This window comes from Hippopotamus amphibius, chromosome 15 (genome assembly GCF_030028045.1).
Source record: "Hippopotamus amphibius kiboko isolate mHipAmp2 chromosome 15, mHipAmp2.hap2, whole genome shotgun sequence".
NCBI classification, from domain to species: domain Eukaryota; kingdom Metazoa; phylum Chordata; class Mammalia; order Artiodactyla; family Hippopotamidae; genus Hippopotamus; species Hippopotamus amphibius.
The window spans coordinates 531069-558827 of NC_080200.1; the positions used below are offsets into that span (position 1 = coordinate 531069).

Here is a 27759-nt window from a genome sequence, read left to right on the forward strand (position 1 = left end):
CGTCTCGCTGGCGAGGACGCACGCCCCGCGGCGGCGGACGAGGCAAGATGGCGGCGCCCACGGAGGTGGCCGTGTGTACGGACTCGGCCGCCCCGCTGTGGAGCTGCGTCGTGTGGGAGCTGCACTCGGGCGCCAATCTGCTCACGTACCGCGGCGGCCAGGCCGGGCCTCGCGGCCTGGCGCTGCTCAACGGCGAGTACCTGCTGGCGGCGCAGCTGGGCAAGAACTACATCAGCGCCTGGGAGCTGCAGAGGAAGGTCCGGCGGCGCGCGGGGGGCCCAGGCCTGTGCCCGGGCAGGCGGGGAGCGGGGGCCGCGGCGGCCCAGACCCCGGGTGGGAGTGGGGCGTCCCGTCGGGGGGCCTGGGGGCTCTGGGGGGCGGGAGGGCGCCGCGCGCCCCGCGTGGGTGGGCACGGTTGGGGCGCTGCGCGCACGCGCGGAGCCGAGGCTGCGGGGGGCGGGCCTCTGCGCAGCCCGCGCTGCGCACGCGCACCAGGAGGCTGGGGGTGGGGCCCTGCGCGGGAGCCCGCGCCGTGGGGCGGGAAGCGCGATTGATGGAGGTGTCCGCTGGCGCCTCGGTGGCTGCCGTGGGCTTGGAGGGCGAAGGTCCGGGGAGACTCGTGCATGTACACCCCCCCCCCGACCCCGAAAAGGCGCTTACGCTCTGCCATTAGTGCCCACGGTGTTTCTTACAGAAACTTAAACACGCAGCCCCCGAAGCTGCTCGCCTCTTGTTTTTCCCAGCTGGCGTCTCTCTGGGCAAGCTCCGGGTTCTGGCTCCGCCTGACGTGGTCCACACGCGAACTCGAGAAGCCGTTCCCTTTGAGAGATTTGGAAACTGACGCTCAGGGCCCTAGGCGAGACCTCAGGGGATGCAGGACTAGGGCAGAAGCCGAGTGGCCCCTGGGTCCTCCTGGATCCTCTGCGCCTTCCCCACCCCAGCACCCAGAGGGTGCCTCTGATCCCCAGTCCAGAGAGGCGCCGTCTTGCTTTTCTTTTCTTCTTTTAAATATGTATGTATTAGGCTGAGCCAGGTCTTCGTTTCAGCACGCAGGGTCTGGTTCTCTGGGGATGGAACCCGGGTGCCCTGCACTGCGAGTGCGGAGTCTTAGCCGCTGGACCGCGGGGAAGGCCCGGCACCGGCGCCGTCTTGCTGTGAAGGAGAATCCGCAGGCCTCCATCTCCGCCCCCCTGCAGCCTCAGCTGGAGAAAATGCCCCGGTGCCGAACCGTGGATTTGCTCAAATCACCTCCGTGCCCAGCTCTCTTTCTGATTCTCTGGGACTTACCAGCTGTCCAGGTGCCCCTCCCACTTGGCTCCCTCATCCCGGGTGAAACTCAGAGGCTTCTTCTGTCTCTAGGACCAGCTTCAACAGAAGATCATGTGTCCTGGGCCGGTCACCTGTCTCACCACATCGCCCACTGGTCTCTACGTCCTGGCAGGGATCGCAGAGAGCATATACCTGTGGGAGGTGAGTGTAGGAGCACAGAACCAGTGTGGTGGGGTCCAGCCTGCGGGCCACTGAGTTAGACCACCGACCAGGTTGTCACTGGCACTCTGTTATGTTTGGGGGGAAACTCACCTCACTCCCTACATAGAAAGCACAGGATCTGAGGCCACAGGAGGAAACCTTTCCTGACCTCAGCCACACCTCCAAAACAGCCTTCCTGGCTCCCCCAGAGGTCAGCAGAGAGAACCGGGTGTTCTCTGTCGACTGTCAGAGGCCCGCAGAGACGGGGGAGCTGGTAATCTCACCCCAGGGCTCTCAGACCTCAGTGTGTGATTCTGAAAGTAGGAGGCTCTGCGCGGGTGCAGGGAGAGAAACTGAGGCAGGTCGCCCTGGGGTAGAAGTCCCCCCCCCCCCCCAACCTGCGCTCAGGCTGGCCCAGGGGGTGTGGGCAGAAGTCCGTGGCCCGTCCACCGTCAGCAGATGTCGCAGGTGGTCGGCCCCCCTTGGTGTGGGACACCCAGCGGTCCGTCTCCTGGGGTGGGGGCCGCGGGGTCCTCCTCCCCAGCCCTTGGAGAATTCTTGGCCAGCCTGCGCGGTGACCACCAGGGGGCGCCCCGCGGGCGCGGAGGCTGCGGGCTTTCCGCCGGGCCTCCGGGTCCGCCTCTGTGCGTGGCCTCCGCCTCGTCCCTCTGCGGGGCGCGCGGCTGTGTGTCCGTGTCCAGGTGTCCGTCTCACAGGGGCAGCGGTCAGGACACTCCTGGGTCATTTCACCTGAATTGGTCACATCTTCAAAGAGTCTATTCAAATGAGGTCCCAGGTTGCAGAGGTTGGGGTGTGGAGACGTGTATCCGGGGACACAGTTCAACGCACGGCAGCATCTGTGCCCCCCAGCCCTTCCCTGGTGTCCCTGCCACCAAATGTCCCCCCTCCTGGAGCCCGAGGCCCCCTCCCCCGCGGTTCCCCGCCTGCCCCGCCCCCCCACCCGCTCGGAAGACGGTGACGGGCTGTGACCGAGCTGTCACAAGGAGCGGCCTGCGGGTCCTGGGTCCGGCCAGTCCTGGAGCGACCCCTCCCTCACCCGTCTCCCCCCGACCTCGTCCCCCTCGCCGCACCTTCCCGGGGGCTGCGTCACCGGACTGGGGACAAGGGGGGAGTAGGTGTGGGGAGGCCCGTAGGGGGCACAGCCCCCCTTCAGAGCCAGCAGCCCCAGCCCTGGTGCGGAGAGCGTGGGGCGGGCTGTCCCCCAGGGCTCCCCGACCGGTGCCCGTCCGCTCCCCAGGTGTCCACGGGGAACCTGCTGGTCATCCTGAGCCGCCACTACCAGGACGTGTCGTGCATACAGTTCACGGGGGACGGCAGCCACTTCGTCTCGGGGGGCAGGGACTGCCTGGCGCTGGCCTGGAGCCTCTGCAGGTAGAGCCCCGCCCCAGCGGCGCCCCGTCTGCCCGCGGCCTCTGGCTGGCCGAGGCCTGGACCCTGAGGGTGGGGAGCCTGCCCTGCGGAGAGGCCGGGCCGCCCTCTCTGCTGAGGGCTGGCTACTCCCCCTCAAGTGTGCTGCAGGCAGACCCCTCCCGGACACCCACCCCCCGGCACGTCTGGTCTCGCCACACTCTCCCCATCACAGACCTGCACTGCGGCTTTGGGGGGCCCCTGGCCCGGGTGGCCACCGCCTCGCTGGACCAGACAGTGAAGGTAGGACCCCACCCCGCGGGGGGTCTGTGAGCCGAGCCCGGGGCTGGGGGGGTCCTGGCCCACGGGAGCCAGAGCCTCAGCTCCCCCCCGGCTGGTGGCTGCAGACGGCTCTCAGTCCCCCTGACGCTTCTGGCGTCAAGGATGTCCAGAGGGTGGACGGTCCGGGCCTGCGTCGGCTTGGAAATGCGCACTTGGCCGCCACGCCCGGTGGCTGCCGGCCAAGCCGCAGGGGACTTGAGGGTGTCTTCAGGTCTTTGTCCCTGGCGGGGGGTGCCCAGGGCGGACCCGTGGTGGCCTGGGGGCTGACAGCACCTGCAGCCGGCGGTGGCGAGGGGTCCCAGCGTGAGAACCGGGTCCCTCAGCCCCTGAGACCCCCATGGCGGAGGCTCCATCTGAGGTTCCCACGGGGTCCGGAGCCTCCCAGCCGCTGGGCGCTCAGACCCGCGTGCGCCCCGCCCCCAGCTATGGGAGGTGTCTTCGGGCGAGCTGCTTCTGTCTGTGCTCTTTGACGTGGGCATCATGGCTGTGACCATGGACTTGGCTGAGCATCGCATGTTCTGCGGCGGCAGCGACGGCTCCATCTTCCAGGTCGACCTCTGCACTTGGGTGAGTGGCCGCGGTGGGGGCCCGGGGGTGCGGCTTGGGGCCAAGGCGCCGCCGAGCCCTCCGCTCACCCGCCCTCCCGCCTCCGCAGCCCGGGCAGAGAGAGGCGAGCTTCCAGCCGGAGCAGGACCACGGGAAGGTCTTCAGGGGGCACAGGTGCGGGGCCGGGTCCACGGGGCTGGGGGGAGGGGTCATCGTGCCGCCCTGCCCGCGGCCCACGCGTCCCCGGGAGCCAGGTGACCCATGTGTCCCCAGGAACCAGGTGACCTGCCTGTCGGTGTCCACGGACGGCAGCGTGCTGCTCTCGGGCTCGCACGACGAGACAGTGCGCCTGTGGGACGTGCAGAGCCAGCAGTGCCTGCGGACGGTGACCCTCAGAGGTGGGCGGGGCAGCCCCGGGGGCTGCAGGAAGGGCCAGGGCGCCCTCCCTCCTGGAGGGCGGGGGGGGCGGGGGGGGGGGCGCCGGGGCCACCGGCCGGGCCGTGGGCAGGAGCCTGGGCCGGCCAGGGTGGGTCCCGACGGCCGCCCGCCGCCCCAGGCCCCGTGACCAACGCGAGCATCGTGCTGGCGCCCGTGGGCATGCTGAGCTCGGACTTCAGGCCCAGCCTGCCCCTGCCGCGCTTCAACAGGCACCTGCTGGGCGCCGAGCTCGGGGACGAGCCGCAGCGCGGGGGCCTCACGCTGCGCCTGGGCCTCCACCAGCAGGTGCGTCGCAGCCCCGCGCCGGCCCTCGGCCGCGGCCCCCGCCCTGTGTTTCTCGGTGCCCTCGGGGGGGTCGGGGTCCTGGAGGGGACCCTCCGCGTCCTCGTTCGTTGAGGAGGTTTCTCTGCGCCTGCTGTGGGGGCCAGCGCGGTTCCCGGCCCCTGACCTTAGGGAACCCCGAAGGTCCCAGAGAGGGAGCGGGCGGGGCCCAGGGGCGGGCGCGTGCGGCCACCTTCTGCAGCGGGCGGCAGAGCGCCCCCGGCCCTGCGCCCACGGGGTCCCTCCGCAGTGGCCCGCCAGCGTCGGCGGGGCGGCCTGGTGGGCGGCGGGGCCGGACCCCCAGCTGCTGGCCCGGGCAGGGCGCCCGCACGGCCTCTAGCAGAAGAGGGAGGTCCTTTGGGCGGCAGCAGGCTCCGGCCTCGGGCTGGGCGGGTGGGCCCTCCGCACGGCCGTCTGCCCTGGAGGACGTGTCTGCACGTCCGGAGAGGCTTGCTGGGAGGGGCCGGCTGACCCCGCCCCTTCTGTTTCAGGGGTCTGAGCCCAGCTACCTGGAGCGGGCGGAGCAGCTGCACGGCGTGATGTGCAGCACGTTGGAGAAGGTGGGGGGGAGGGGCCCAGTGAGGGAGAGGGGCGGCCCCAAGGTGGGGGAGGGGAGGGGCGGCCCAAGATGGGGGTGGTCTCAGGAGGCCGCGGGGGGCTGGGCTGCTGGTTGGAGAGGACGTACCCCCCCGCTCTCCATCATGGAGCGGGCCCGTGGCCGGCAGTGCCAGCCTTGCTCCGCCTCCCGGCAGCGGGGTGTCCAGGGACCCGCTGAGCAACCCCCCCTCCCCCAGAGCGTGCTGGGCGGCCAGGACCAGCTGCGGGTCCGCGTGACGGAGCTGGAGGACGAGGTGCGCAACCTGCGCAAGATCAACCGCGACCTCTTCGACTTCTCCACGCGCATCATCACGCGGCCGGCGAAGTGAGCGCCGCCCGGCCCTGCCCGCCCGCCCCCGGCTCCCACCGCAGAGCCCGCAGCCCGGGCCGCGCCCCTCTTCTGCCGGGTCCTGTCCGCGGGGTGTGCATTCCCACCGGGCGTCGTGGACCCATGGGGACCTGCTGTCCTGCCGTGTCACGTGGGTGCTGTGCTGTTTCCAATAAGAGACCTGAAATCCTGCCTCTCGGCCTCCTTGTGCCCGCACCGGCCTCTGGCGGCGGGCCTTGCCTCAGGTCCCGCGCTGCAGCCATCGCGGGTCTGCATTTCAGACCTAGTGTCGGGAAGCCTGGGTTCTCCTGTTCTCCCCTCTGCAGCCCCAGTGTGTTGGCTCGACCCAGAGGCCAGGGCGCCCGTGGGAGGGGGCGGGGCAGCCTGGGAGCTGCAGGACGAGCCCCCCCCAACCCCGGCAGGAGTGACTCAGGGACAGCGGTGCAGGCACACCGGCCCTGTCCCCCGGGCAGCTGGCTCTGGGGTGGCTGCCAGCTCTGGGCCAGGGTTCTCTTGACCAGAACCTTCTTGGTGTCGAGGGCTGGAGAGAGGCCAGTGCTCCCACCCCCACGCCTCACTGCCTGCGGGAGTTGGGACACTGCTAGCGGCCAGCTGGAACCTGGAACTTGGCCCAGGTGGCCCTGAGGCTGCCCGTGGAACCTTCCAGAAAGCTGCTCCCAAATGACAGTCTGCTTAATGGTCCAGAAAATCCCCGTGACTTAGGTGCTGTAATGACCACCGCTGAGGGTCAGCGCCAAGTGCATGCCTTTAGCTGGTGGGCATTCCCCCGCCCCCTGGGGCTCTGCACCCACCCTCACGGCCCGCCTGGCCTGGGGAGCTGCTGGGTGAGGCGGCCTCCTTCGTGCCTCCCCCCGCAACACACACACACGGTGAGGTTGCAGCAGGCCCTGGGCCCCTGGTGGGTCTCTGGCAGTGGGGGGTGGGCGGCCAGGGCAGCTTGTCAGCAAAGAGCTGGGGCTCAGCGTCGCGCCATCCTCCCCAGAGCACTGCTTGTCTGCCGTCTGGGCCGTCTGTGCTCGCTCCTTGGTTTCCCAAGGGTCCATGAGATCAGGAAGGGTGTCGGGTCGCTGAGACTCCCCCAGGGCCAAGGGCCCCCTCAGCTGCCCTGCATCCCCAGGCCCCGCGCCTGGGGAGGGTCCCCGACAGCTCCGGTGTGCGCGGGGGGCCTGCTGCTCCCTGCCTGGCACACGGCTTCACAGCCCCAGCCCCGTGATGCGGCGGCTTGGAAGGAGATGCCCGTTCCGGAGGCCACGGTGCTACACGCTGCGTCTGGTTGAGTCCCAGCCAGGAGCTGGCAGGCGGCCAGGAGGCGGGCTGGGGGGGGGCCGATATCTGGCGGCCGCTTCCCGGGGCGGGGTGCTGTTCTCATCGTCCTAGGTCCTCAGCTGCTGCCTCAGGTCCTGGGGCTCCTCCTAGCTCTTCCAGCAAACCCATGGCTGGTGGTGAGGGTGGGATCCCCACCCCTGGGGCTGTCGCTGTGACGACTCAGGCCGGAGGGGTGGCCTGTGGTTGGGCCTGGGAAGAGCCTCCAATTGTTCAACAGTTCTTGCCCGTGCCGTCCCCAGCACCTGTCCGTGCAGGCCCGCAAGGTCTCCTGTCCCGACCCCACCGGCCACACCGAGAGTTCAGAGGTCGGTCAGTGGGAACTGGCTGCAGAGCGGGGTCTCTGGTGGGCCGGGAGGGCTAGAGCCTGCTGACGTTTCCCCCTAAAATCCCCACGTGGCCCCAGACAAGTGACACCTGGCCCCAAGACTCAGGGCCACCTATAAAAGGGGACACGCTTCCTGGTCCTGTGAGGAGCCTTCAGGAGCAGGTGTGCCTCGGAGCAAGCCCCTGGCACACCGCCGACAATGTTGTTGTTACTGTCCTGTCTGTAAGAGTCCATAGAAGTACAGTTTGACCTTGAATCCTGGGCCATCACTGCCAAAGGGGCAGCTGCAGAGCACACCCGTCATTCGCAGCTGACTCCTTGTGTGGAATGAGTGTAGGTAAAACCACGGTGAGATACTGCCTCCCACCCACCAGGGCAGCTGTCACCTTAAAAACAAAGCGTGTCCGGAGGCGGTGGAGAGAGACTTCCGGAGCCCTTGAGCGCTGTTGGCGGGAAGATGAAGTGGCACAGCCACTGTGGCAAGTAGTCTGGGGGGGTCATCAAAACAGTAAACCTGGAGTCCCCGTGTGCTCCAGCAATCCCACCCCTGGGTGCGTCCCCCAAAGAAATGAAAGCAAGAGACTCGAAGGGAGGCTTGCACGCCTGTGTTCACGGCAACGTGATTCACAACAGCCTTAAAGTGGAGACAACCCAGGTGTCCAGACAGGTGATGGATACACACGATGTGGTCCGTCCACACACTAAAATACTAGTCTTAAAAAGGAGACTGGGGCTTCCTAGGTGGCGCAGTGGTTAAGAATCCGCCTGCCAATGCAGAGGTCACGGGTTCGATCCCAGCTCTAGGAAGATCCCACATGCGGCGGTGCAACTAAGCCCGTGTGCCAAAAAATAAATACATAATGGTTAAAATGGTAACTGTTACATTATATCTAGTTTACCACAATTAAGGAAGAAACCTTGCCTGTGTCCACGTGTCTGACGTGCACAGTAGCTGGGAGATCAGAACTACTACTACCGTTGCCCTTGTAAAGATGGGCACAGAGGCCAGGCGCCCGGCCCAGGTCCCGCAGCTGGGGGCAGTTCCTTGGTCACTGGCCCGCATGATGGGGAGGTAGTGGCCCCGTGGGCCTCGGGGGAAAAGCGAGGTATAGCAGCAGAACTGGAACCGGAGGTGTGGTGGCTTCAGGGGGTCCCCCATGTGAGTCCAGGGAGGGCCCAGGGTGCCCACGGGTGCTCGCCCGCCTGGCAGCAATGTTTGTTGACTGCCTGCCAAGGACCCTATTAGCGATGAGTCTCTCTTTGTGAGGACTCTGCCCACCCTACCCCAGGATGGGGTGGAGGCCTGGGTGGTCCCTGAGGACACGTCTTACCTGGCGCCTCACCCAGGACAGTGGGGGTGGCGGCGGCTCCCTGGCATGACCCTTCCTGCGCAGGGATGCCTGGCCAGGTAGCTGTCACCTGGAAGCCAGCCACCCTAGCCCGCATGAGTCATCTCAAAATCCCCTGTATGCTGCTGGCCAGCACTTGGCATTTTTACTCATCTAATGGAGTTTGTTCCCTGCCTCTGTAACACTGGCTCCAAAAGGAGATGGGTTTTTCTGTGTGTGAAAAAAACCAACCGAGTGTAGACTCATCCATTACCTGCAGGGTCTCGGGGGGAGCCTGCCTTCCTCTGCTCCCCCACCTGGGATTGGAGAATTCCGTGCAGGGTGCCGCTGGGCCCTTACTTGACTGGTGTTTACTGAGTGCCTGCTGCATGTCAGCGCCGGAAGAAAGACCCATGGCGTCTGTCGTGGGGAGACCCAGAGAATGTAGGAGGAGGCTGGGGGATTGGTAGGTGGTGGGGAGCTATGGGAACGTTCTGGAGCAGTGGAGAGTGACATAACCAAGTGCCCTTGTCTGAGCAGTTGCTCCAGCAACAAGGAATTATAGAGTGCCTACTGTGTGCAAGCGCTGAAGACAGCAGTTAACAAGCCAGACCCACCCCTGAGTCCCAGATTTGGCCACTAAATGAAGCAAAGAAACAAAAAGATGACAGTGTGGGATGGAGTTAGTGTAGGCGGGGCAAGGGGGGTGTTCTGCATCTTCCTGGGTGAGAAGCCAGGGATGTTTTTCAAGCAGGGGCATTTGGCACTGGATCTTGAAAGGTGAAGAGGAGTTCTGCAGCTGAAGTTGCCTGTGCACAGCTGGAAGGCAAGAGATCTGCCCTATAGGTTCTCAGACAAGTCTGCTTCAGTTTCCCTGAGGTGCCCCCCATGGTAGAGCACACTCAGACGAGTTGGTCTGGGTAGACACTGCTTCCTGGCGGAGGAAGGTGCTGCTGTGTGACTGTGGAGGCCAACTGACCCCTTCTGGGCCTTAGTTTCCCTAACTGAGCAATGGGAAATGTTCCCCGGCTGGAGCGGGGATGAGGGATCCTGGGGTGAGCGTGGGGACTGATTTGGATGCAAACTCCCTGCCTGCCGCTAACCTCGCTTTTCTCATCTGTAGAGTGGGCACACAGCCAGGAAAAGCAGTGGTTCAATCCCACACCCCACCCAACCCCGTCTGCAGTGGCCACCTGAGCCTCAGGTTCCCGCCCTGTGCAGTGGGTCCCACTCCTCGCTAGTGGGTTGGCTGGCACGGGGGGACGGCGAGGGGCGAGGGCGGGCGCAGGTGGGCGGACTCGGGCAGGGAGGGAGGTGCCGGCCCGGCGGGGGCGGCCGAGGTCCCGCCTCCGCCTCCACCTCCCGCGGCGCCACCCGCGACTGCGCCCCGCGGCGCCCGCCCGCAACTCTGGGATGGAGTTTGTGCGGGCGCTGTGGCTCGGCCTGGCCCTGGCGCTGGGGCCTGGGCCCGCCGGCGGGCACCCGCACCCGTGCGGCGTCCCGGCGCGCCTGGGAGGCTCGGTGCGCCTGGGCGCCCTCCTGCCCCGCGCGCCCGCCGCCCGCGCCCGCGCCGCCCTGGCCCGGGCCGCCCTGGCGCCGCGGCTGCCGCACAACCTGAGCCTGGAGCTGGTGGCCGCCGCGCCCCCCGCCCGCGACCCCGCCTCGCTGGCCCGCGGCCTGTGCCGGGCGCTGGCGGCCCCGGGCGTGGCGGCCGTGCTCGCCTTCCCCGAGGCGCGGCCCGAGCGGCTGCAGCTGCACTTCCTGGCGGCCGCCACGGAGACCCCCGTGCTCAGCGTGCTGCGGCGGGGGGCGCGCGCGCCCCTCGGCTCCCCGGGACGCGCCGCGCCGGGGTCAGGACGCGCGGGGCCCCGGGCTCCGGATGGGGAAGGCCCCGGCACGCTCCCGGGGCGCGGGGTCCGGCTCCTTGAGGCCTTGGGGCCCACGGGACTGAGAGTTGCCGACTCTACCTGCACGAGTCCGGGTGCACGGAGGCTCCGAGTCCGGATGACAGAGGCCGGGGGACGGCCCTCGGGCTCGCGGCACCTGGACCCCCGGACCGCGGATGCTCAGGGATCCGGCATGGGAGGCGGGGAGCCCAGGGACCTAGAGCCACGAGCCCGCGGCCCGGGATCCCCGCCGGACGCCTCTGGACACCAAACAGCGAGTCCCACGGGACGCTTCCCTGGGCCTTGGCGGTGGAGTCCCCCCGTAGCGAGACCCCCTTCCCGGGTCCGAGGGCGCCTCCGGATTCCCACCGCGCCGGGCCGCGGGGCTGGCATGGGGAAGCCAGTCTCCCTGCTCGCTCTCCAGGGGCTGTAGTTTCAGGGGCTGCGGGCTCCAGACTTTCCTCCCGCCAGGACCCTCCCAGGGGCCCTCAGGGCCGAGGCGGCCCCCACCCCACAGCCTTCTGGACGGCCTTCCCAGGTCCCCAGGGCCACCCTGTCGCTACAAACCCCTCCATCCTCCTCCACCCCCTCCTCGTCCTTGGAGTTTACTCTCTCTTCTTAATTCCACCCCCGGGCTGGAATTTGGGTCTCAATAAGTAGAAAATGGGACAAGAAGGAGAGAAGGGTGACTGGCAGAGCTCTGGGGACCCTGTTGTGCCCCAGAGAAAGACCCCCCCCAGGGCCAGCAAGGAGGGGCCCAACGCCGGGACATGGGGTCTGGTAGGGGGCCTCCCTCCCTCCAAACCCACCTTGAAGCCCCCCTCAGGCCTTCCTTCTCCTGAGGCCAGGGAGACCCTGACCCTAGAGGAGGCCCCAGGTCTCATTAACCCCCGCTGTCCCTGACCCCTCCCGGTGGGAGAGATGCAGGACCCAAACCCAGGCCTGTGGCGCCCTCTGCAGCCGGATTCAGGAACTGCATCCTCTGCAGTTGGCCCTGCCAGGCGGGGGGGGGGGGGGGGGGGGGTACTAGCTTGTCCCGCCGCCCCACCCCCTTCTATGCCGGAGACAGAGCAGCGCCCCCGCCCTTCCCCCTGTGCTCAGCACGCTGTCCCCACCCGGACAACACCCTACCTACATTAGGTGTCTGGCAAAGCTCTCTCATCCTTCTCACGCTCAAAGCAAATTCACAAGAACTTCCTGGGTGCCCCGGGGCACGGGGTAGGGGGGCTCTCAGTCTCTAGCTTGCCTGGGAAGTCTGAATAGAGGCAGTGTAGTGGAGCTGGGTTTTGAAGGATGTGTAGGAGTTGGCTGACATAGATGGGAAAAGGTATTCCAGCTGGGGAATGGAAAGAGCCTCAGGGTGACTGGAGCCAAGACAGCAGGCCCTGAACGTCAGGGCACGGCCGACCTTTGTGCTGATGGCGACGGGGAGCCCCAGAAGGGGTTAGAGCAGGGGTGGGTCTGCAAAGAAGCAGGCACGGGGTCCAGTTATCAAGGTCATGTGCGTTGACTGAACGTGTACTGATGGGGTGGGAAGAGTGTGGTGGGACACTGAGGTCGCCAGCCCTAACTGTGACTACCCCCTTGCCAGAACCTCTTCCACCTGCAGCTGGACTGGGCCAGCCCCTTGGAGACGCTGCTGGAAGTGCTGGTGTCCGTGCTGCAGGCGCACACCTGGGAGGACGTCGGCTTGGTGCTCTGCCGCGTGCGGGACCCTGGCGGCCTGGTGGCCCTCTGGACAAGCCATGCAGGCCGGGCCCTGAAGCTCGTGTTGCACCTGAGCCGGCCGGACCCGGGCGATGCAGGGCTGCGGGCCTGCCTGGCCCCACTGGGGGCGCCCACGGAGGCGCACAGGCCCAGTGCCCGTGGCAGTCCTCCTGGGCTGTGACACGGCCCGTGCGCGGCAGGTGCTACAGGCTGCACCCCCCGGGCCCCACTGGCTGCTGGGCACACCGCTGCCCGCCGAGGCACTGCCCGCCGAGGGCCTGCCGCCCAGGCTGCTGGCGCTGGGCGAGGTCGCTCGGCCCCCGCTGGAGGCCGCCATCCATGACGCGGTGGAACTAGTGGCCCGCGCACTGGGCAGCGCAGCCCGCGTGCAGCTGGAGCGCGCCCTGCTCCCCTCGACGGTCGACTGCAATGACCTGCCGCCAACCAGGCCCAAGTCCTCGGGCCGCCTGTTGGCACGGTGAGCGGGGACCCCACTGCAGGAAGCCACCTCTGCCGGTGGGGCGTGAGAGGCGACGGTATCGGGCATTTGCTGCACGCCAAACCCTGTGTCCAGGGCCGAAGAAGGGGCTTCTGCTGGAGAGGGAGGGGGCTTTGGGAGAAACGGCAAAGGAGGGGAAGGGACGCATGAGGCTGCGGGAGTGCGTCTCCGCCGGACTGGGGGGGAGCTGGGGGTGGGGAGCACGCCGGCTGGGCCCTTGTCCTGGGTGCCCCGGCTGGGAAGGGGATCTGAGTGGGGGACCCACCAGCGCGCCCCGTGGCCCCCGGTGTGTCTGAGGCGAGGCGAGGGGGTCTCACCGCGGGCGGTGGCGGGATCCCTCCGCCGTCCTGATGCCGCCCGCCCCTTCCCCCTCCCCCAACCAGGTTCCTGGCCAACACGTCCTTCCAGGGCCGCACGGGGCCGGTGTGGGTGACGGGCTCCGCGCAGGTGCGCATCTCCCGGCGCTTCCGTGTGTGGAGCCTCCGCCGGGACCCGCGGGGCGCCCCGGCCTGGACCACGCTGGGCCGCTGGAGGGCCGGGTGGCTGGCGTCGGAGGCCTGGGGCGTGGCCGGGGGGCCCCCACCCCCGCCGGGTGCCCGCGCGCGGCCCAGGCTGCGCGTGGTGACGCTGGTGGAGCACCCGTTCGTGTTCTCCCGCGAGGCGGACGAGGACGGGCGGTGCCCGGCGGGGCGGCTGTGCCTGGCGGCTGTGCCTGGCGCCCGGCGCCAACGACTCGGCCGCCCTGGACGCGCTCTTCGCCGCCCTGGCCGACGGCTCGGCGCTGCGCGTGCTGCGCAGGTGCTGCTACGGCTACTGCATGGACCTGCTGGAGCGCCTGGCGGAGGACGTGCCCTTCGACTTCGAGCTGTACATCGTGGGCGACGGCAAGTACGGCGCGCTGCGCCACGGCCGCTGGACCGGCCTGGTGGGCGACCTGCTGACCGGCCGGGCGCACATGGCCGTCACCAGCTTCAGCATCAACTCGGCCCGCTCGCGGGTGGTGGACTTCACCAGCCCCTTCTTCTCCACCAGCCTGGGCATCCTGGTGCGCGCGCGGGACGCGGCGTCGCCCATCGGCGCCTTCACGTGGCCGCTGCACTGGTGCATGTGGCTGGGCGTCTTCGCGGCGCTGCACCTCACGGCGCTCTTCCTCACCGTCTCCGAGTGGCGCGGCCGCGACTGGGCCACGGTGTTCTCCTACTCCTCCGCCCTCAACCTCTGCTACGCCATGCTCTTCGGCCGCACGGTGTCCAGCAAGACGCCCAAGTGCCCCACGGGCCGCCTCCTTGTGAACCTGCGGACCATCTTCTGTCTGCTCGTCCTGTCCAGCTACACCGCCAACCTGGCTGCCGTCATGGTTGGCGACAAGACGTTTGAGGAGCTGTTGGGAATCCACGACCCCAAGGTGGGCAGCCGCGGGGGGATTCAGGGGTCAGAGCCCCGAGGCCCCCCCACCCCGACCCACATACACACACACCCGTCCACACCCAGTGGAGGGCAGCCGCCGGCTCTGGCAGACTCATGCTGCTCCCAGCTGGGACAGAACAGGCGCGGCTGCTGGTGAGAATCGAGAGAGAGAGAAGCAAAACAGATGGTGGGTGAAGTGCTGATAACGTCCTAGGAAGGAACGTTAGGTGGGTTGGAGATACAGGGAGCGCTAGGGAGGGGTGATTTCTCAAATGGGGGTCAGGCGTTCCTCTGGGAGGGGCGATTTTTATGTAGGTATCAGGGACGAATGTGGTAAGAAGAGGCAGCCTGTGCAAAGGCCCTGGGGCAGGACTGTGCTTGGCATGTTGGAGGAACAGCAAGGAGGCCTTGTGGCTGGAGCAGAGTGAGTGGGGGGGGGGAGAGGGAGGAGGGGAAGGGGGGCAGGGAGGGGACCGGGCAGGTTGTGCAGGGCCTGTGGGTGTGGGAAGACCTGGGCCTGGACAGCAGCTCCATTTAGACAGAACTTTCACCAGGAGTCCTGGAGGGCTGTGGGCAGGGTGGGGCATGCCCCAGCCTACACATTTTCCTCTTTTAATGAAAAATTTTAATATTCTGGAGTAGGAAGCAAGGACCACCATGAATGACCCCACTGCTCAGCTCCAGAATCCGCTCCTGGCCGCTTTCATCCACGCGCCAGACCAAGCCGCTGGGTTTTCCTGAAGCAGGTCCCAGGCCTCCTGTCATTTCATCATGAATATTCTGGGAACTTAAACATCAAGGATCCATTTTCTCAGTTGTCTTCCCTGTGCCGCCCCCCCCACCATTTGTTCAAATCTGGATCCCAAATGTGCAGACCTTGAGGATGGTAGAAACCTCTTTGTTACCAAACCAAAGTTGGGTCCCCTCACCTGCCAGCAGCACAGCTAATCTACCGACTTGGGTTGTGCTGAAGGAAAGCGCAGTGTTTATTGCAGGTGTTTAGCAAGGAGTCTGGACAGCTAGTGCTTAAGACCTGAACTCCTGGAGGGCTTTCAGGGAAAGTTGCTTTTGTATGTTGTTTTAATATTGGGGAAAGGTTTTTAGAGCCGGGGTGAGGGAGGGGGATTGTGGGGGTGTGACCGGCCTGTGGACACGCTCCTGGTTAGTTGGTGGTGAGGTAACTGGCAGTCACATCATCAACCTTCCGGTTCCAACTGGTTTAGGGCCTACATGCTTGCGGGCAGCAAGCAGTTAACTTCTTCCAGCTGATGGGCGGTTCAGTATCTGCAAACCAGCTCAAAGGGCAGGGCTCAGAATACTATCTATAGCCCTTGAGGAGGAACTAAAAGTCCTTGACTTTAATAGCTAAACTATTAGTATTTTGTCTTGCTTGACTGTTTTGTTTCTGCATTTTCTCACTTCTCTGATCACATTTATTCTTTGGAACTCAGGGAGGGCAGAGGATGGGGGTGAGTTGGGGGGTGGGGTCTGTTCTGGAAAGGCCCCATGGGGTCATCTTGCTATTAATCTTTCTCACTAGCGATTTGTTTGTTGGAGTTTTGTTTCTCCCCATAGCCTCTCCCCGTGTTTGGATCTAGGCGATCTAGTCCTGTGTGGTGTCCAGCCTCGTCTGCTACCCCACCTGTGTCCTCCGTAAACCAGTAATGAGACCTTGATGCTTGCGGTCCCTTGGGCCAGCCGCTCTCCACATGTGGCTACTTTTGAAATTGATTTAATTGAAAGCACTCAACAGCCCCTTGAGAACACAGGTGTAGAGCCTTTCCTTCCCCCAAAAGTTCTAGATGGCCCTGCTTGCCTCAAGTCTGGCTTTTTGGAGGTGCTGTAGCGCCACCAAGGAGGCCCTGCTCAGGGTGGTCTCAGCAGCCACTCACTCATGCTGTGCTTTAAGAGTTTGCACAGGTGGTGGGTGGCCCGAGAGCCCAGGGCTGAGGGGCCGGCGCTGGTGCAGGAGGAGTGGAGGATGTGGGCTCTGGGTGGTGGCTGCAGAGGGGCAAGCAGAGGGCAGGTGCAGGGTGCCTGCGGGATCTGCAGGTGGACGGGACGTGGGGATGAGATGCAGAGAGGGGCAGAGGAGAGAGAGTGACTGCCGTAGGACCGTGCAGGGTGCTGATCAGGATGGGGGCCTCGGACGGGACGTGGTGAGCCTGGGACTCACGTGGGACACCAAGGGGAGGTGCGGCGGGAGGAGGAGGTATAGCTTTCAGGGCCTGGAGATGGATGTGCGGTTTTCAGCTGGGTGGTCTGCTGCCAGGGGACACTGGGTCATGTCTTGGGACATCTGTGGTTGTCAGACCGGGGCAAGGGGGCTCTTGGCACCTAGGGGGTGGGGCCAGGTCTGCTGCTCTACACCCCACAGGGCCCAGGACGCCCCTCAGATGACGTGGCCCACATGAGCTGAGCGAGGGCAGCCGCTGGTCGAGAGCCCCAGGCCTGGGCGCACGGGGGTGGGGGAGAGCCGGGCGGGGGTCCCCGGGCGCTGACCGGGCGCTGGCCCGCAGCTGCACCACCCGTCCCAGAGCTTCCGCTTCGGCACCGTGTGGGAGAGCAGCGCCGAGGCCTACATCAAGACGAGCTTCCTGGAGATGGACGCGCCCATGCGGCGCCACAGCGCGCCCACCACGCCCCACGGCGTCGCCATGCTCACGTGAGGGGGGTGCGTGGGGCGGGGCGGGGCCAGGCGGGCGAGGACGCTCACTCTGCCCCCCCCCCGCAGAAGCGACCCCCTAAGCTCAACGCCTTCATCATGGACAAATCGCTCCTGGACGACGAGGTGTCCATCCACGCCGACTGCAGACTGCTCACCGTGGGCAAGCCTTTCGTCATCGAGGGTGAGGGGCCCCCGGGGCAGGTGATCTGCGGGCTCCACACGGAGGGGCACAGCTCCCCGGGTCTGCGTCCAGCCTGGTCCCAGCCCCGTGCCTGGCCTCCCCCAGGCTATGGCATCGGACTCCCCCGGAATTCGCCGCTCACCTCCAACCTGTCCGAGTTCATCAGCCGCTACAAGTCCTCCGGCTTCATCGACCTGCTGCACGACAAGTGGTACAAGATGGTGCCTTGCGGGAAGAGGGTCTTCGCCGTTACAGAGGTGACGCAGGGCGGGGGGCGGCCCTTCACCACGGTGACCAAGCCCTGCTCACTCCCAAGACCGTGTATTTGCCGGCTTCCCCGCACCCTGCGCAGCCTGCAAAGCCCCAGCTCCAGTGTCCTCTCTTCCGCGACACTTCCAGTCCAGCTGCGCAGCCCCGGGCCCTTCTCTCTGGCCCGACCTCTGTCCCCACTCCCGCCCGAGGCCAGGGCCCCCCAGGGGTCTTCCGTGATCAGGAGGAGTGTTGTGTCTGCATCCTGCCCGCAGACCCTCCAGATGGGCATCTACCACTTCTCGGGGCTCTTCGTGCTGCTGTGCCTGGGCCTGGGCAGTTCTCTGCTCAGCTCACTCGGGGAGCACGTCTTCTACCGCCTGGCGCTGCCGCGCATCCGAAGGGGCAACAAGCTGCAGTACTGGCTGCACACGAGTCAGGTGAGGAGACAGCCGCACCAGAGGGGACTTGGGGACGGGCTCCCGCTGATCCGACTCCACGAGGCTTCTGGCTTGGCTCCTAGAGGATCCACCGCGCCCTCAACACCGAGCCACCCGAGGAACAGGAAGAGCCCGAGCCAAGGTAAGGGGCCCCACCCGCGCTCCTCCCCAGCAAGTCCCGTCCCCGCTCTCCAGCCGGCCACTGGGTCCACACCTCCTGGCCCTCGCGGCCTCCTCAGGTACCCTGATCCTAAAGGGTATAGAGGGGCAGTGGGGAGGACGCGACTGCCCAAACCCACCCGCCCCCAGGAGTCCCGAAGAGCCGCCGCAGGACACGCCGGCCGCACCCGCGGGCCCACGGCGCTGGACACGGTTGCGCTGGGCAGCGGTGAGGGGGCGTCGCGTGCGCTTCCTGCTGGAGCCGGCCGTGGCTGCCGCCGCCCCGGACGCGGACGGGACGCGGCCCCGGCCGTCCGCCCACCGAGCCGCTCTCGGGTGCCCCGGGGAGCTGGAGGAGCTGGAGCGGCGCATCGCGGGTGTGTGCGCGCAGCTCCGGCGGGCGCTGGTGCGGCGCGCGGAGCTCCTGTTCCAGCTCGGGGACGGCGCCCGCGACCCGCCGCGCAGCGGGCTCCAGGCCCACGAGGAGGCCCCCAGGGCCGCCCGGTGACGCGGGACCAGGCCCTCCGCCCCCTGCTGCGCGGGCTCCGCCGGGCCACACGGCGGCCCCGGCCCTCCCCGCACACAGAGCCGGCCGGCCGCTGTCCACAGACAGTTTATTCTATATACAAACACCACTTTGTACACTGCAATTAAATAGTGGAATGAGCGCTCTCCTGCCTTCCTCACGGGAGTGACGGGGCTGGGCCGCCGGCCGTCGCCCCGCCCCGTGCAGGGTGGGACCCGGGCGCCCCGTGGCTGTCTTCGATGCGGGCGCCCCGAGCACCGTCCTGGGCCTCGCTCCACCTTCCTGGGACCCCAGCCCAGGTGCGTGGGGTGGCCGTGGAAAGGCACTGTGCACGGCAGAGCACCAGCTGAGCCGGCCCCACCTGTTTCACCTTGCTCAGGGACTTGCCTGCTTTGCCCTGGGGCAGCTTGCTCCAGACCTTTCACCAACCCCTTCCAGAACCTTCCATGGAGCCCCTGCCCCTTCTCCCACTCTGGCTCCTCGGCCATCTTGACTCACGGGCTGAGGACGGTCACCATAAGCAGGGACGGGTCGCAGGCAGGCCCCACACCCTGGGGAGAGAAGCCTGCCTCCAAGCGAACCTGATGGACCCGACACCGCCCACGGCAGGCTGGGCAGTCCCAGAGCCGCTGGGTCCAGCCTCCCTGACCTCGGAGGGCTCCAGCCAGGTCACCCCCGGCTGGCCTGGACGGCCAGGGACAGAGGCGGTCAGCGGCCCAGGGCTCAGGAGCCGCCCTCCGAGGGCGCACCCACTGGAGCTGGGGACGCCAGGCCGCGCCCGCTCTCCACGGCGGCCTGAGGGTCTGCGTCTGACCCCGGGGAGTCGCCTGGGGGGGTCCTGTCCCGGGGGGTCCGGGGAAGTGCCCCGCTGGGGCTCAGGGAGCTGGCCGGCCGCCGGTCCAGGAGAGAGGCACTCAGGCCCGACAGGAAGGAGGCGTCTGTGATGATGGCAGCCGTCTCCGCCATCCAGCCCAGGTCCCCACTGGCTGCTGCAGCCACCGAGGCCGCCGCGGCCACCAGGGAGCTGGGCGCCTCAGCCACAGGCCCGGGAACCCCGCCAGCACCCTGCAAGCCAGGGCCCAGGGCGGGGGGCTGGCCGGCAGCGTCGGGGCCGGCGGCCAGGGCGCCCCCGTTGTTGTTGAGGTCGTCGGGCAGGGCCGTGGGGGCGCCGGGGCCCAGCGGCGGGGCCTGCAGCAGCATCTCCTGGACGCGGATCTGCTGCAGGATGGCGGGCAGCTCGTAGTGGTGGAAGAAGTAGATCATGGAATGCTGGGGGGGGCAGGCAGCAGGTCAGGCGAGGCCGGGGCCAGAGCCCAGCCTCCGCAGTGCCGCCGCCAGGCTGGACCCCAGGGCAGCCCGCCTCACCTGGATGAAGAGCCAGGAGGTGACGAGGGCCAGACTGCTGTACTGCCCGTTGAAGCGGTAGTGGTAGGCGTAGAAGGCGAAGTGGTACAGGTAGAAGAACCTACGAGACCAACAGTGAGGCGCTGCCCCTGGCGCCCCCCCCCCCCACCCCCGACCACAGGCCCCCGGTGCCCACCGGAGCCAGTGCCGCTTGCTGGTGCCCGTGTGACAGCAGATGGCGTCATACTGGTCGGCCAGCCACACGATGAGGATGATGTAGAAGGCCGTGGTGGTGTCGTTGAAGAACTCGGACATGATGGCCTCCATCCCTACGGGGAGAAGGGAGCCGGCTGGTTGGGGTGGGCCGGCGATGGGCCGGGGAGGGGGGCGGGCGTGGGGGCGCGGCGTCCTCACCCACGAGGGCCAGGATGACGGTCAACAGAGGCGCTGCGGGGAAGGCGATGGCCATGTTCATCTCCAGCATCTGCAGCAGGTCCACTGCGGGCAGAGGGCAGCGGGCGGGCAGACCGGGTGAGGCGCCCGGCGGGGGGGAGGGGGGAGGGAGGTGGCCGGCGGGGACACTCACCAATGAAGACGAAGATCTGGTGGTGGGAGTAGCGCAGCAGCATGGACACGCTCAGGGTCTGAAAGCGGGGCGCGTGAGGGCTGGGGGCCGCCTCCCCCCCCCCCCCCGCCCCGCCCCGGCCCCCCGCCTCGCGGCGGCACTCACGAAGATGACCATGATGACGAAGGCGGCCAGGTAGGACGTGCGGGCCATCCACATGCTCACGAACCGGTAGTGCTCCCCGGACACCACGTTCCGCAGGAAGCCTGCGCGGGCGGCAGGGCGGGGCAGTGAGCACGCGCCCCGCCCCCGGCCCCGCCCCCTGGCCCCCGCCCCGCCCCGCCCGCACCCTTGTTCTCCTCGTTCTCCGCCAGGCCCTTCACGCTGGACATGAGGATGTCGTCGTAGCCCAGGAACTCGGCCAGCAGCAGGCGGCTGAAGCGATCCCCGAAGCACTGGTCCCGCGTGGGGTCTGTGGGTGGGACTGTGACAGGGAAGGGCGCCCACCAGCCCCAGGCCTGCCCGAGGCCCAGGGGAGCCCAGACCTCTTCTGGGAGTGGAGGAGCCCCGAGCAGTGCTGTGCCCGGAGGAACGCAAGGCTCCCGGCCCCAGGAAGCCTCCCACCGCTGCGGCGCAGGTGCTCTGGGCCACCCCTCCCCCAGTCCCCCAGTCCCTCTGCCAGAGCCTCGCTGTGCGGGTGACACTTACCCAGGGTGACCACCATGACGGGGATGCTGAGCCGCTGCCGCGTCGCCTGCGACAGCCGCAGGAAGCCGTACTCCAGCGAGTACTCCACGATGTACTCGTCCTGTGGCCACGCTGCGGGCGGGACAGCCCTGCTCAGCCCGCAGGCCCCTCTCCCCGGGGCCAGGCCGGAGTGACCGCAGGCCCACCCCGGGCACCGGACTTTTAGCCCCAGCGACCAGCGCGTACCTTTCGTGGGCGTCTCAGGGAAGGGGAACTCCTGGCTGTCGTTGAGGGCCTCGGGGCCACCTGGCGGCTTGAACACCTTGGGCTCGATGTCCAGCTCAAACTGTGGAGCGGGAGGCAGGGGTCGGCAGGCCCACCGTGCCGAAGGGTTGGGCCCGGAGGCCTCTTTCCCCACCGACTGGAAGGAGACCTGGCCCTGTCCTATCAAAGCCGCGACCCCAAAGCTGAGCTCCCCCAGAGCCTGTCTCCAGGCGAAGGTCTGGGAGGGACAGGATGGGGGGGAGGGGTCCCCTCCCGGGGTCCCCTCCCCACACTGACCCCTGTCCGCTGGGGCCCTCCCCCCAGGCTGTGGGCCGCACGCGTCCACAGGCACGTGTCCCGCGACAAGGCGCTCACCGCCCCCCAAAAACAGCCGCACCGCTGGGACGGCCGGGCCCCGCCTAGAGCGCTCGGCCCGGAGCCGCCTTCTCGGCTCTGCATGCCCTTGGCACCCCTAGAACTAGGCCAGTCCCTTTCAAGTGACAGCTGGGAAACAGCCGGGAGCCCCAGCGTGCCCCGCGGCCACAGCCGCAAGAGCAGCAGGGGGGCCTGTGGCCCCGCCCCGCCCCCACGCACCTTGACGGAGCTGTTCCCGAACATCTCCATGGTCAGCTCCTCCTCCTCCTCCTCCTCCTCCAGCTCCAGGGCGCCAGGCTCCACCGCCAGGCCGGGGAAGCCGCCGCGGCCGCCGTCACAGAACTGCAGGAAGACGGGCGCGCGGCTCGAGTTGTGCTGCACCTCCACGCGCAGGATGCCCTCTCGCGGCCACTTGTCTCGCACGTGCTCCAGGCAGTTGATGGGCGAGCGGGAGAAGGCGATGTGGATGTAGGCCAGGACGAAAAGCACGAACAGGGCCTGGGGGCGGGGGGCAGTCAGCGGGGAAGCCGCCCGCGACCCCACCCCCCAGCCCGCAGCACCCCCCACACACCCTGGGGCGCAGGCAGCGTGGCTGAGCTTCCTGCGGGAGGGATGGCTGCCGGACCCTCCGGGCAGCCCGCAGCCTGTGACCGCCTCAGTGAGCCAGGATGGGCCCCACCGGACGCCTGCAGGACCCCCACCCAGACGGGCTTAGGCCCACCTGACGGGGGCCCAAGCAGACCCTATGGCACTGTCCCCCAGCTGCCCGGCCCTGTCCTCACACACCTCCTGGCCCCGCCAGCCGAGAAGAGCCTCCCTCACCGGCCGCGTGCCCTCGGCACCCCTCGCGGGCCAGCCTGAGCCGCTGAACACAGCCAGCGGCCCCGCAGCAGGGCTGGCTCTGTCCCGAGGGGTTTCCCCAGCATTAGACGGCACAGCCCCGCTGCCCACGGGGGTCCTGCCCTCGCGGCCACAGGGACACGTGCTGCTATCACGGCCGGGGGGCTCCTGGCGTCGCGTGGGCGGGGCCAGGGAGGCTGCTCCACGCCCACCGCGCCCAGGACGGCCCCCCCAGAGGATGCCCCAGCCCTGATGTCCACAGAGCCGAGGAGAGACCCTGCTCGACGTCACCCCAACCCCTACCCCAGGAGCCCCCATCTGACCACCATGTTCCTCACAGGGTCCCAGGCGGCCAACTGTCACCCTCCGGCCTGCCTGCCCTGTCGAGGGCATCACTCCTGTGCGTCTCACCCGTGGCTCAGGGAAAGGGCCTGGTAGCCTGATGGAACGCCCCCGCCACCACAAGAAAGCTCGGAGCCAGTGAGCCCAGCAGCTGCGCAGCCTGAGACGGGGTGGGGCTCAGGCTCTCACTCGCCCCCACCACACGCGCTCCCACCCCAAACTCCTGCTCTGGGGGGGGGGGCTCCTTGTGTGGTACAAACCCACAGCGGGGAAAAGCAGAGCACAAGGCCACTCTGTCCTCTGCCAGAACGCGGAGGCTGGGGTGTGGTACCCTGCCCGTGGCCACGCAGCCACCAGCACCTCGTCCTTGCTGTGCCACGAGCGCCACAGGGTGCTGCCAGCACCGGCCACAGACCACCCGGCCTCCCCTCTGGAGCCTGCCCTGCAGACTGGGCACAGGCTGGGTCAGCAGAACCCCCCCGTCCAATCCTGGCCTGGGCACAGTGGCTGTGACCCCAGGGGCACCCGGGGAGGGCCCACTTCGGAGCGTGCCGCTGCCGTCCTGTCCAGCCATCCCCAAGACGCAGGCAGCCCACCCGAGGCTCTTCGGCTGCGTGAGTCCCCAGACCTCCTTCTTTTGGGCCCACGTGAACTGCGGGCAGCCACCGTGCTGCAGGGGGACAGGAATGGGAGCACCGCTGGGGTCCAAGCAGAGACGGCACACACCAAGCCCCGGGCACTCAGGTCCCGGCAGACGGACGCTGAGCTGAGAACAGAGCTGGGACCCTGCCTGGGACGGAGGGGCCGGGGAGGCACTGTGCAAGGCCGGCTGAGGGCCTCACGCCTGCAGAGCCTCCTACAGCCCAGCCTGCACCGCGGCCCTCAGACGGGGCCACAGGCTAAGCACCCCGAGCGACCCTCAGCGCCTCTCCCCAGCGCTGTGTCTGGGACCTGGGAGCTGGTGACGGCAGTCGTGACAGCGTGGGGCCCACGGCACAGCGGGATGCGGTCCGACGGCTGACCCACGGCCCCGGCTGCGTCCTCTGGGCCCAGATGCGCAGCAGCAGCTGTGTCTAGGACACCACCCGCCCCGGGCCATAAAGTCCACGCTGCGCAACGTGCCGAGACATCCCAGAGATCACGGGCCTGCAGGCGGCCCGGTGCCAGGGGCTACCCGAGCACTGCCCGCGGGGATGCGCGCGCCTGCCTTCACCCCCAGCTTGTGGACGAGGAAACCAAGGCACAGAGGCCACGCGGCCAGGAAGGGTCGAGCCAAGAGTTCAACGTGGAGGACACGGCAGGCAGGGACAGGTAGGTCCGGAGAAGAGGGGAGCTTGAAAGGATGGGGGCTGCTGGCACCAACGCCTCTGACTTTGCTGAGTGGCCCCCGAGCCCCAACTGTCTCCCTGGCGCCCCTCACAGGGGTGTGCCCCATGCCTGTCCTTCTCCCCGACCCGAAACCCCGGGGGGGTCCACTGCTCTTGACCGAGTGGGTGGGTCCCTGAGGTGAGCCAGGAGTCTCTCGCCCCACTTAACAAGGTCCGCCCCAGATCTGCACCGGTTTCCTCACCCTGTGAACAGGCTGGCCGAACAGGCTTCCGTCCGGTCCCCACAACCTATCATCAGACACGCAGGCAGCCCCGCCCATGCGTCCCTCTCAGGCTCTCAGGAGTCTGGTCCAGGGCCTTTGCCGCCCTCTGCCTGGCAGCTGGCCCGGCCACCTCACAGACTCTGGGTGCTCCAGCGCCTCACCCCTGGCACCCCATGCCCCCGTGCTTCCCCTGAGCAGCCATGCTGCCGCGCCAACCCACCCGCTCCAGGGCCCCTGCACAGGCCGTCCCTGCCACCCACCTCCCTCCTGGCAGCCTCAGGCTGCCTGACCTGACACAGACCCTGCCCCACCAGCTATGCCTCGCGCCCTTCCTCCTGGTCCACCCGCTCATCGCTGGGCCCGGACACTGGCACGAGGGGGGCCGGCTCCCACCAGCACTGAGTGGGGGGAACAGGTGCCACGGGAAGAGGCTGGGGAGCAGGGCCGGGAGAGGAACTCCATCTCTGCAGTAAGAGCCCAGAAGACGGGCGGCAAGGGAAGCAAAGGAGAGGACCTTTCTGGAACCTGAGGCGGCCTCAGAGACCAGCCAGACCAGCCCTCCCTTTGCAAAGGAGGGAAACCAAAGGCGCCAGGGGTCAGGCAGGCTCCGGGGGCATGAGGGGCCTCCTGGCCGCAGCCCCATGGAGAGACGAGGTGCAGGGGGCAGAGGGCGGCCCAGCCACCCGGCCCCTCACTCCAGGGACACGGCCCAGACGTGCAGCCGGCCTGCCTGGCTGGCCCAACCCTTGCCGACCAGGAAGCGGCGGGACAAAGCCAAGGTCCCGGGCCGGGCTCTCAGGGGAGGCTGGGTTCCGCCGGGGCCCACCTCACACAGGGCACCCCTCCCTCAAGGGACAGGGGCACCTCCTGAACGTGTCGGGAGGCCAGTCCTTCCTTCCTCGCCCAATCACACCCCCACTCAGCCTCCTGCACGCATCCAAGCCGCCCATGGGGCCCAGGAGCCGAGAAGAGGAAGCCCGACAGAGGACTCCTCCGGAGCCCGAGCCCCGCCCCGGGACTGGGGGGTCCGCCTGGGGCCCACACCCAGGTCTGCGGGACGGCCCCGCTCCCCACCCCGGCCGCACGACGCCGAAGAGCTGCCGGCGCCCGTGCAGGCGGGCCCGGCCTGACCCCCCCCCCCCCCCGCCCCCGGCCCGCCAGCTCCAGCCCCTTCCTGCAGACGAGGAGCCCAAGCTCCCCGGGACCTCAGGGCCCCCGCCCCCGCCAGGCCTTCCGGGCCAGCACGGGACACGACACGCGACAGCCACCCCTCCACTTCTCAGACCCGCCGGGCAGCCCCTTGGAGGGGCCCGCGCCCGCCGCACGGCGGAGAGCTGGGCCACCCGGGGCAGGACGGGGGGCCGCTAGCCCCGGCGACGGGACCTCAGCTAGGGCACCTTCCCCTCGGAGCTTCAGAGCGGGGAGGACCCGGGCGGGGGGAACACGGGGGCCCGAGGAGGCGGCGGGAAGCGGCGCGCAGCTTCCGGGGCAGGTGGGCGGGCCGGGGGTCTGTCCGGGGAGGCGGCGGCGGGGCCCGGGATCCCCCGAGTCTGGGGCTCGGGGCCAGGCCAGGCTCGGAGAGCGGGGAGGGGGTCATCCCGGGCTGAGGACCCCGGGCGGCAGGGCCGGGGGTCACGGGGCCGGGCTCCGACCTCCGAAGATGGGGGCCGCGGGGAGGCGGGAGGCGGGGAGGCTCGGGCCTGCCCGGGTGACGTTCCCGGGCGGGGGGCGGGGGCCGGCTTAAGGAAGGGGTCCCACAGGGTCGGGCCGGGGCCACGCCGCCGGGGGGAGGGGCGCGCTGCCCCGGGCGGGGTCAGAGGTCGCAGGTCCGGGGGAAAGGTCCGGCCGCCGGGGCGACGGGTCGGGGCCGCGGTCACCTTGAGCAACACGAAGAACTCGAAGAGACGGCGGAAGGCGGGAGGGAAGAGGCGCGAGTAGGTGACAGCCATCTTGAAGAAGAGCGCGTGGAAGAGCCGGTCGCGCACGTTGATGAGCGGGTTCGGGTTGAGGTTGGGGGTGCGCGGCCCGCGCGCGGGGGCCGGGCCGCCGCCGCCGCCGCCGTTGGGTCCGGGCCCCGGGGCCCCGGGCGCCGCGTGCTCCGACATGCCGCCCGGCGTCGCGCCCTAACGGCCCGCGGGTCCCCGAGGGCGCCCCCCGACCGCCATCGGCCGTCCTGGCCGCCGCCTCGCTCCTCAGGGCCGCCCGGCCGCCGCCGCCGCCATCTTCCGCCTCCGCGCCCCGGCTGACGCCAGCGAGTCGCCGCGCCGGCAAGAGCGGCCGCCCTGGGACCGCGGGGAACGCTGGGATGCCAGCGGCCGGCCCGCGGAGGCCCCGCCCTCTGGCCTGGCGCCCGGCTCGGGAACTCCGAGGGGCGGGGCTGCGTCGGGCCTGGGTGTTTTGCATGTCGCCCCCACAAGCCTCCGCGGCTGCAAGGGTTTGGGTGGGAGAACGGTAAAATTAGTCAACATCTGAGGATTTTAGAGGTGAAAAAATACGCTGAAAGGAATTGAGACTATTAGAGATGTTTTCTCCTTGGCGTTCTAGGAAATTATGCCGATGGTTACGCTTGCGTTAGGGTGGTCGAACTGAGAAGTGATTTAGTTTCTGGCCTTTAAATAGCGTCGCTAGAGAGGGTGCTGTGGAGAGCGTTTTGCCGGGAGCGCATGCGCAGCCAGGGCAGGCCGTGGAACGCCGGTAGGGTGTGGTTGACTAGATACCTGCATCTCCCGCTGTGCTCCTGTTTGGGTGTATGCAGGAAGAGGGAGTTTTCTTTAGCTCTCCTACGCCGCAGCTGCGGTCCCTGTCCCTTCCTCCCCCGAGCGCCAGCATCCCTATCGTGCGGGGACGACGGAGTGGCCCCGGAGCGACTGTACCTGGCCGTGCCCCCCTTTGAGCTGTCGGTGGTGTCTCGATTGCACACGCTCACAGACTCATCATTCTCTTTTTTGGGGGGGGGCCTCTTTTTAAAAATATATTTATTTATTTATTTATTTTAAAATTTTCTTTTTTGGTTGCGTTGGGTCTTCGTTGCGGCGCGTGGGGGCTACTCTTCCTTGCGGTGCACGGGCCTCTCAGTGCGGTGGCTTCCCTATTGCGGAGCACCGGCTTTAGGTGCGCGGGCTTCACTAGTTGTGGCGCACGGGCTCGTAGCTGTAGTTCGCGGGCTTAGTTGCTCCGCCGCCCGTAGAGTCTTCCCGGACCAGGGCTCGAACCACTGTGCCTCCTGGGAAGTCCCACTCACTAACCTTTGAAACGCCTCCGTGCCTCCTAGCAGCCACGGTAGTAATACGACCCAGCATTCATTGAGCACCTACTGTATGCCAGGTACTTCCTCCCCCTGCTGCAAAGTAAGGCTGGTGGGCTGCGGCAGGGAGGCGGAAGGGCAGGAGGAGCCGGAGATTGGGGGGCGGGGGGGGGGGGGGCGGTTCGGGGCAGGGAGAGGATGCCTGACCCCGGGGAAGGACACTCAAGGCCTGCAGCAAACCGGTTCCGGGGCAATGGTTTACAGCGCCCCAGGGCCTGCGCTGGGTGCTGGGGACCGCGGTGGCCACTGCAGTCCCACTCCTGCCCTTGTAGAGCTCAGGGCCCAGCAGGAGACAGGCAGAGTACCAAGTGGATA

General features: G+C 68.0%; 3 protein-coding genes across 7 annotated transcripts; 2 read left to right on the forward strand and 1 right to left on the reverse strand.

Moving 5' to 3' along the window:
- WDR18 (WD repeat domain 18) lies at positions 1–5621 on the forward strand. Of its 2 annotated transcripts, none has more exons than XM_057710362.1 (10): positions 1–257; positions 1360–1470; positions 2729–2862; positions 3000–3141; positions 3604–3747; positions 3836–3900; positions 4000–4124; positions 4283–4449; positions 4977–5045; positions 5280–5621. In XM_057710362.1, the coding sequence occupies exons 1-10, from the start codon at positions 48–50 to the stop codon at positions 5409–5411; spliced, it is 1299 nt and encodes a 432-aa protein (XP_057566345.1). In that variant the 5' UTR covers positions 1–47; the 3' UTR covers positions 5412–5621. The 2 variants fall into 2 exon arrangements, with proteins under 2 accessions (XP_057566345.1, XP_057566346.1); XM_057710363.1 differs by having other exon boundaries at positions 4374–4449; positions 5280–5417.
- Positions 5622–9823: 4202 nt separating this feature from the next.
- On the forward strand, positions 9824–18211 carry GRIN3B (glutamate ionotropic receptor NMDA type subunit 3B). The gene is given in 11 exon segments (XM_057709302.1): positions 9824–10249; positions 11888–12145; positions 12147–12481; positions 12886–13192; positions 13194–13907; positions 16429–16574; positions 16682–16758; positions 16864–17015; positions 17283–17447; positions 17531–17589; positions 17757–18211. Coding segments are annotated over 11 exon segments (2997 nt in total). The 3' UTR covers positions 18115–18211.
- Positions 18202–26429, reverse strand: TMEM259 (transmembrane protein 259). Of its 4 annotated transcripts, none has more exons than XM_057709308.1 (11): positions 26018–26429; positions 21587–21709; positions 20975–21149; positions 20750–20860; positions 20391–20513; positions 20207–20307; positions 20063–20120; positions 19891–19974; positions 19673–19805; positions 19498–19597; positions 18202–19401 (listed from the first exon to the last, which is right to left on the reverse strand). In XM_057709308.1, the coding sequence occupies exons 1-11, from the start codon at positions 26243–26245 to the stop codon at positions 18856–18858; spliced, it is 1782 nt and encodes a 593-aa protein (XP_057565291.1). In that variant the 5' UTR covers positions 26246–26429; the 3' UTR covers positions 18202–18855. The 4 variants fall into 4 exon arrangements, with proteins under 4 accessions (XP_057565291.1, XP_057565289.1, XP_057565288.1 ...); XM_057709306.1 differs by having other exon boundaries at positions 19891–19971; positions 21587–21865; XM_057709305.1 differs by having other exon boundaries at positions 21587–21865; positions 26018–26428.
- Between the last annotated feature and the right edge of the window lie 1330 nt (positions 26430–27759).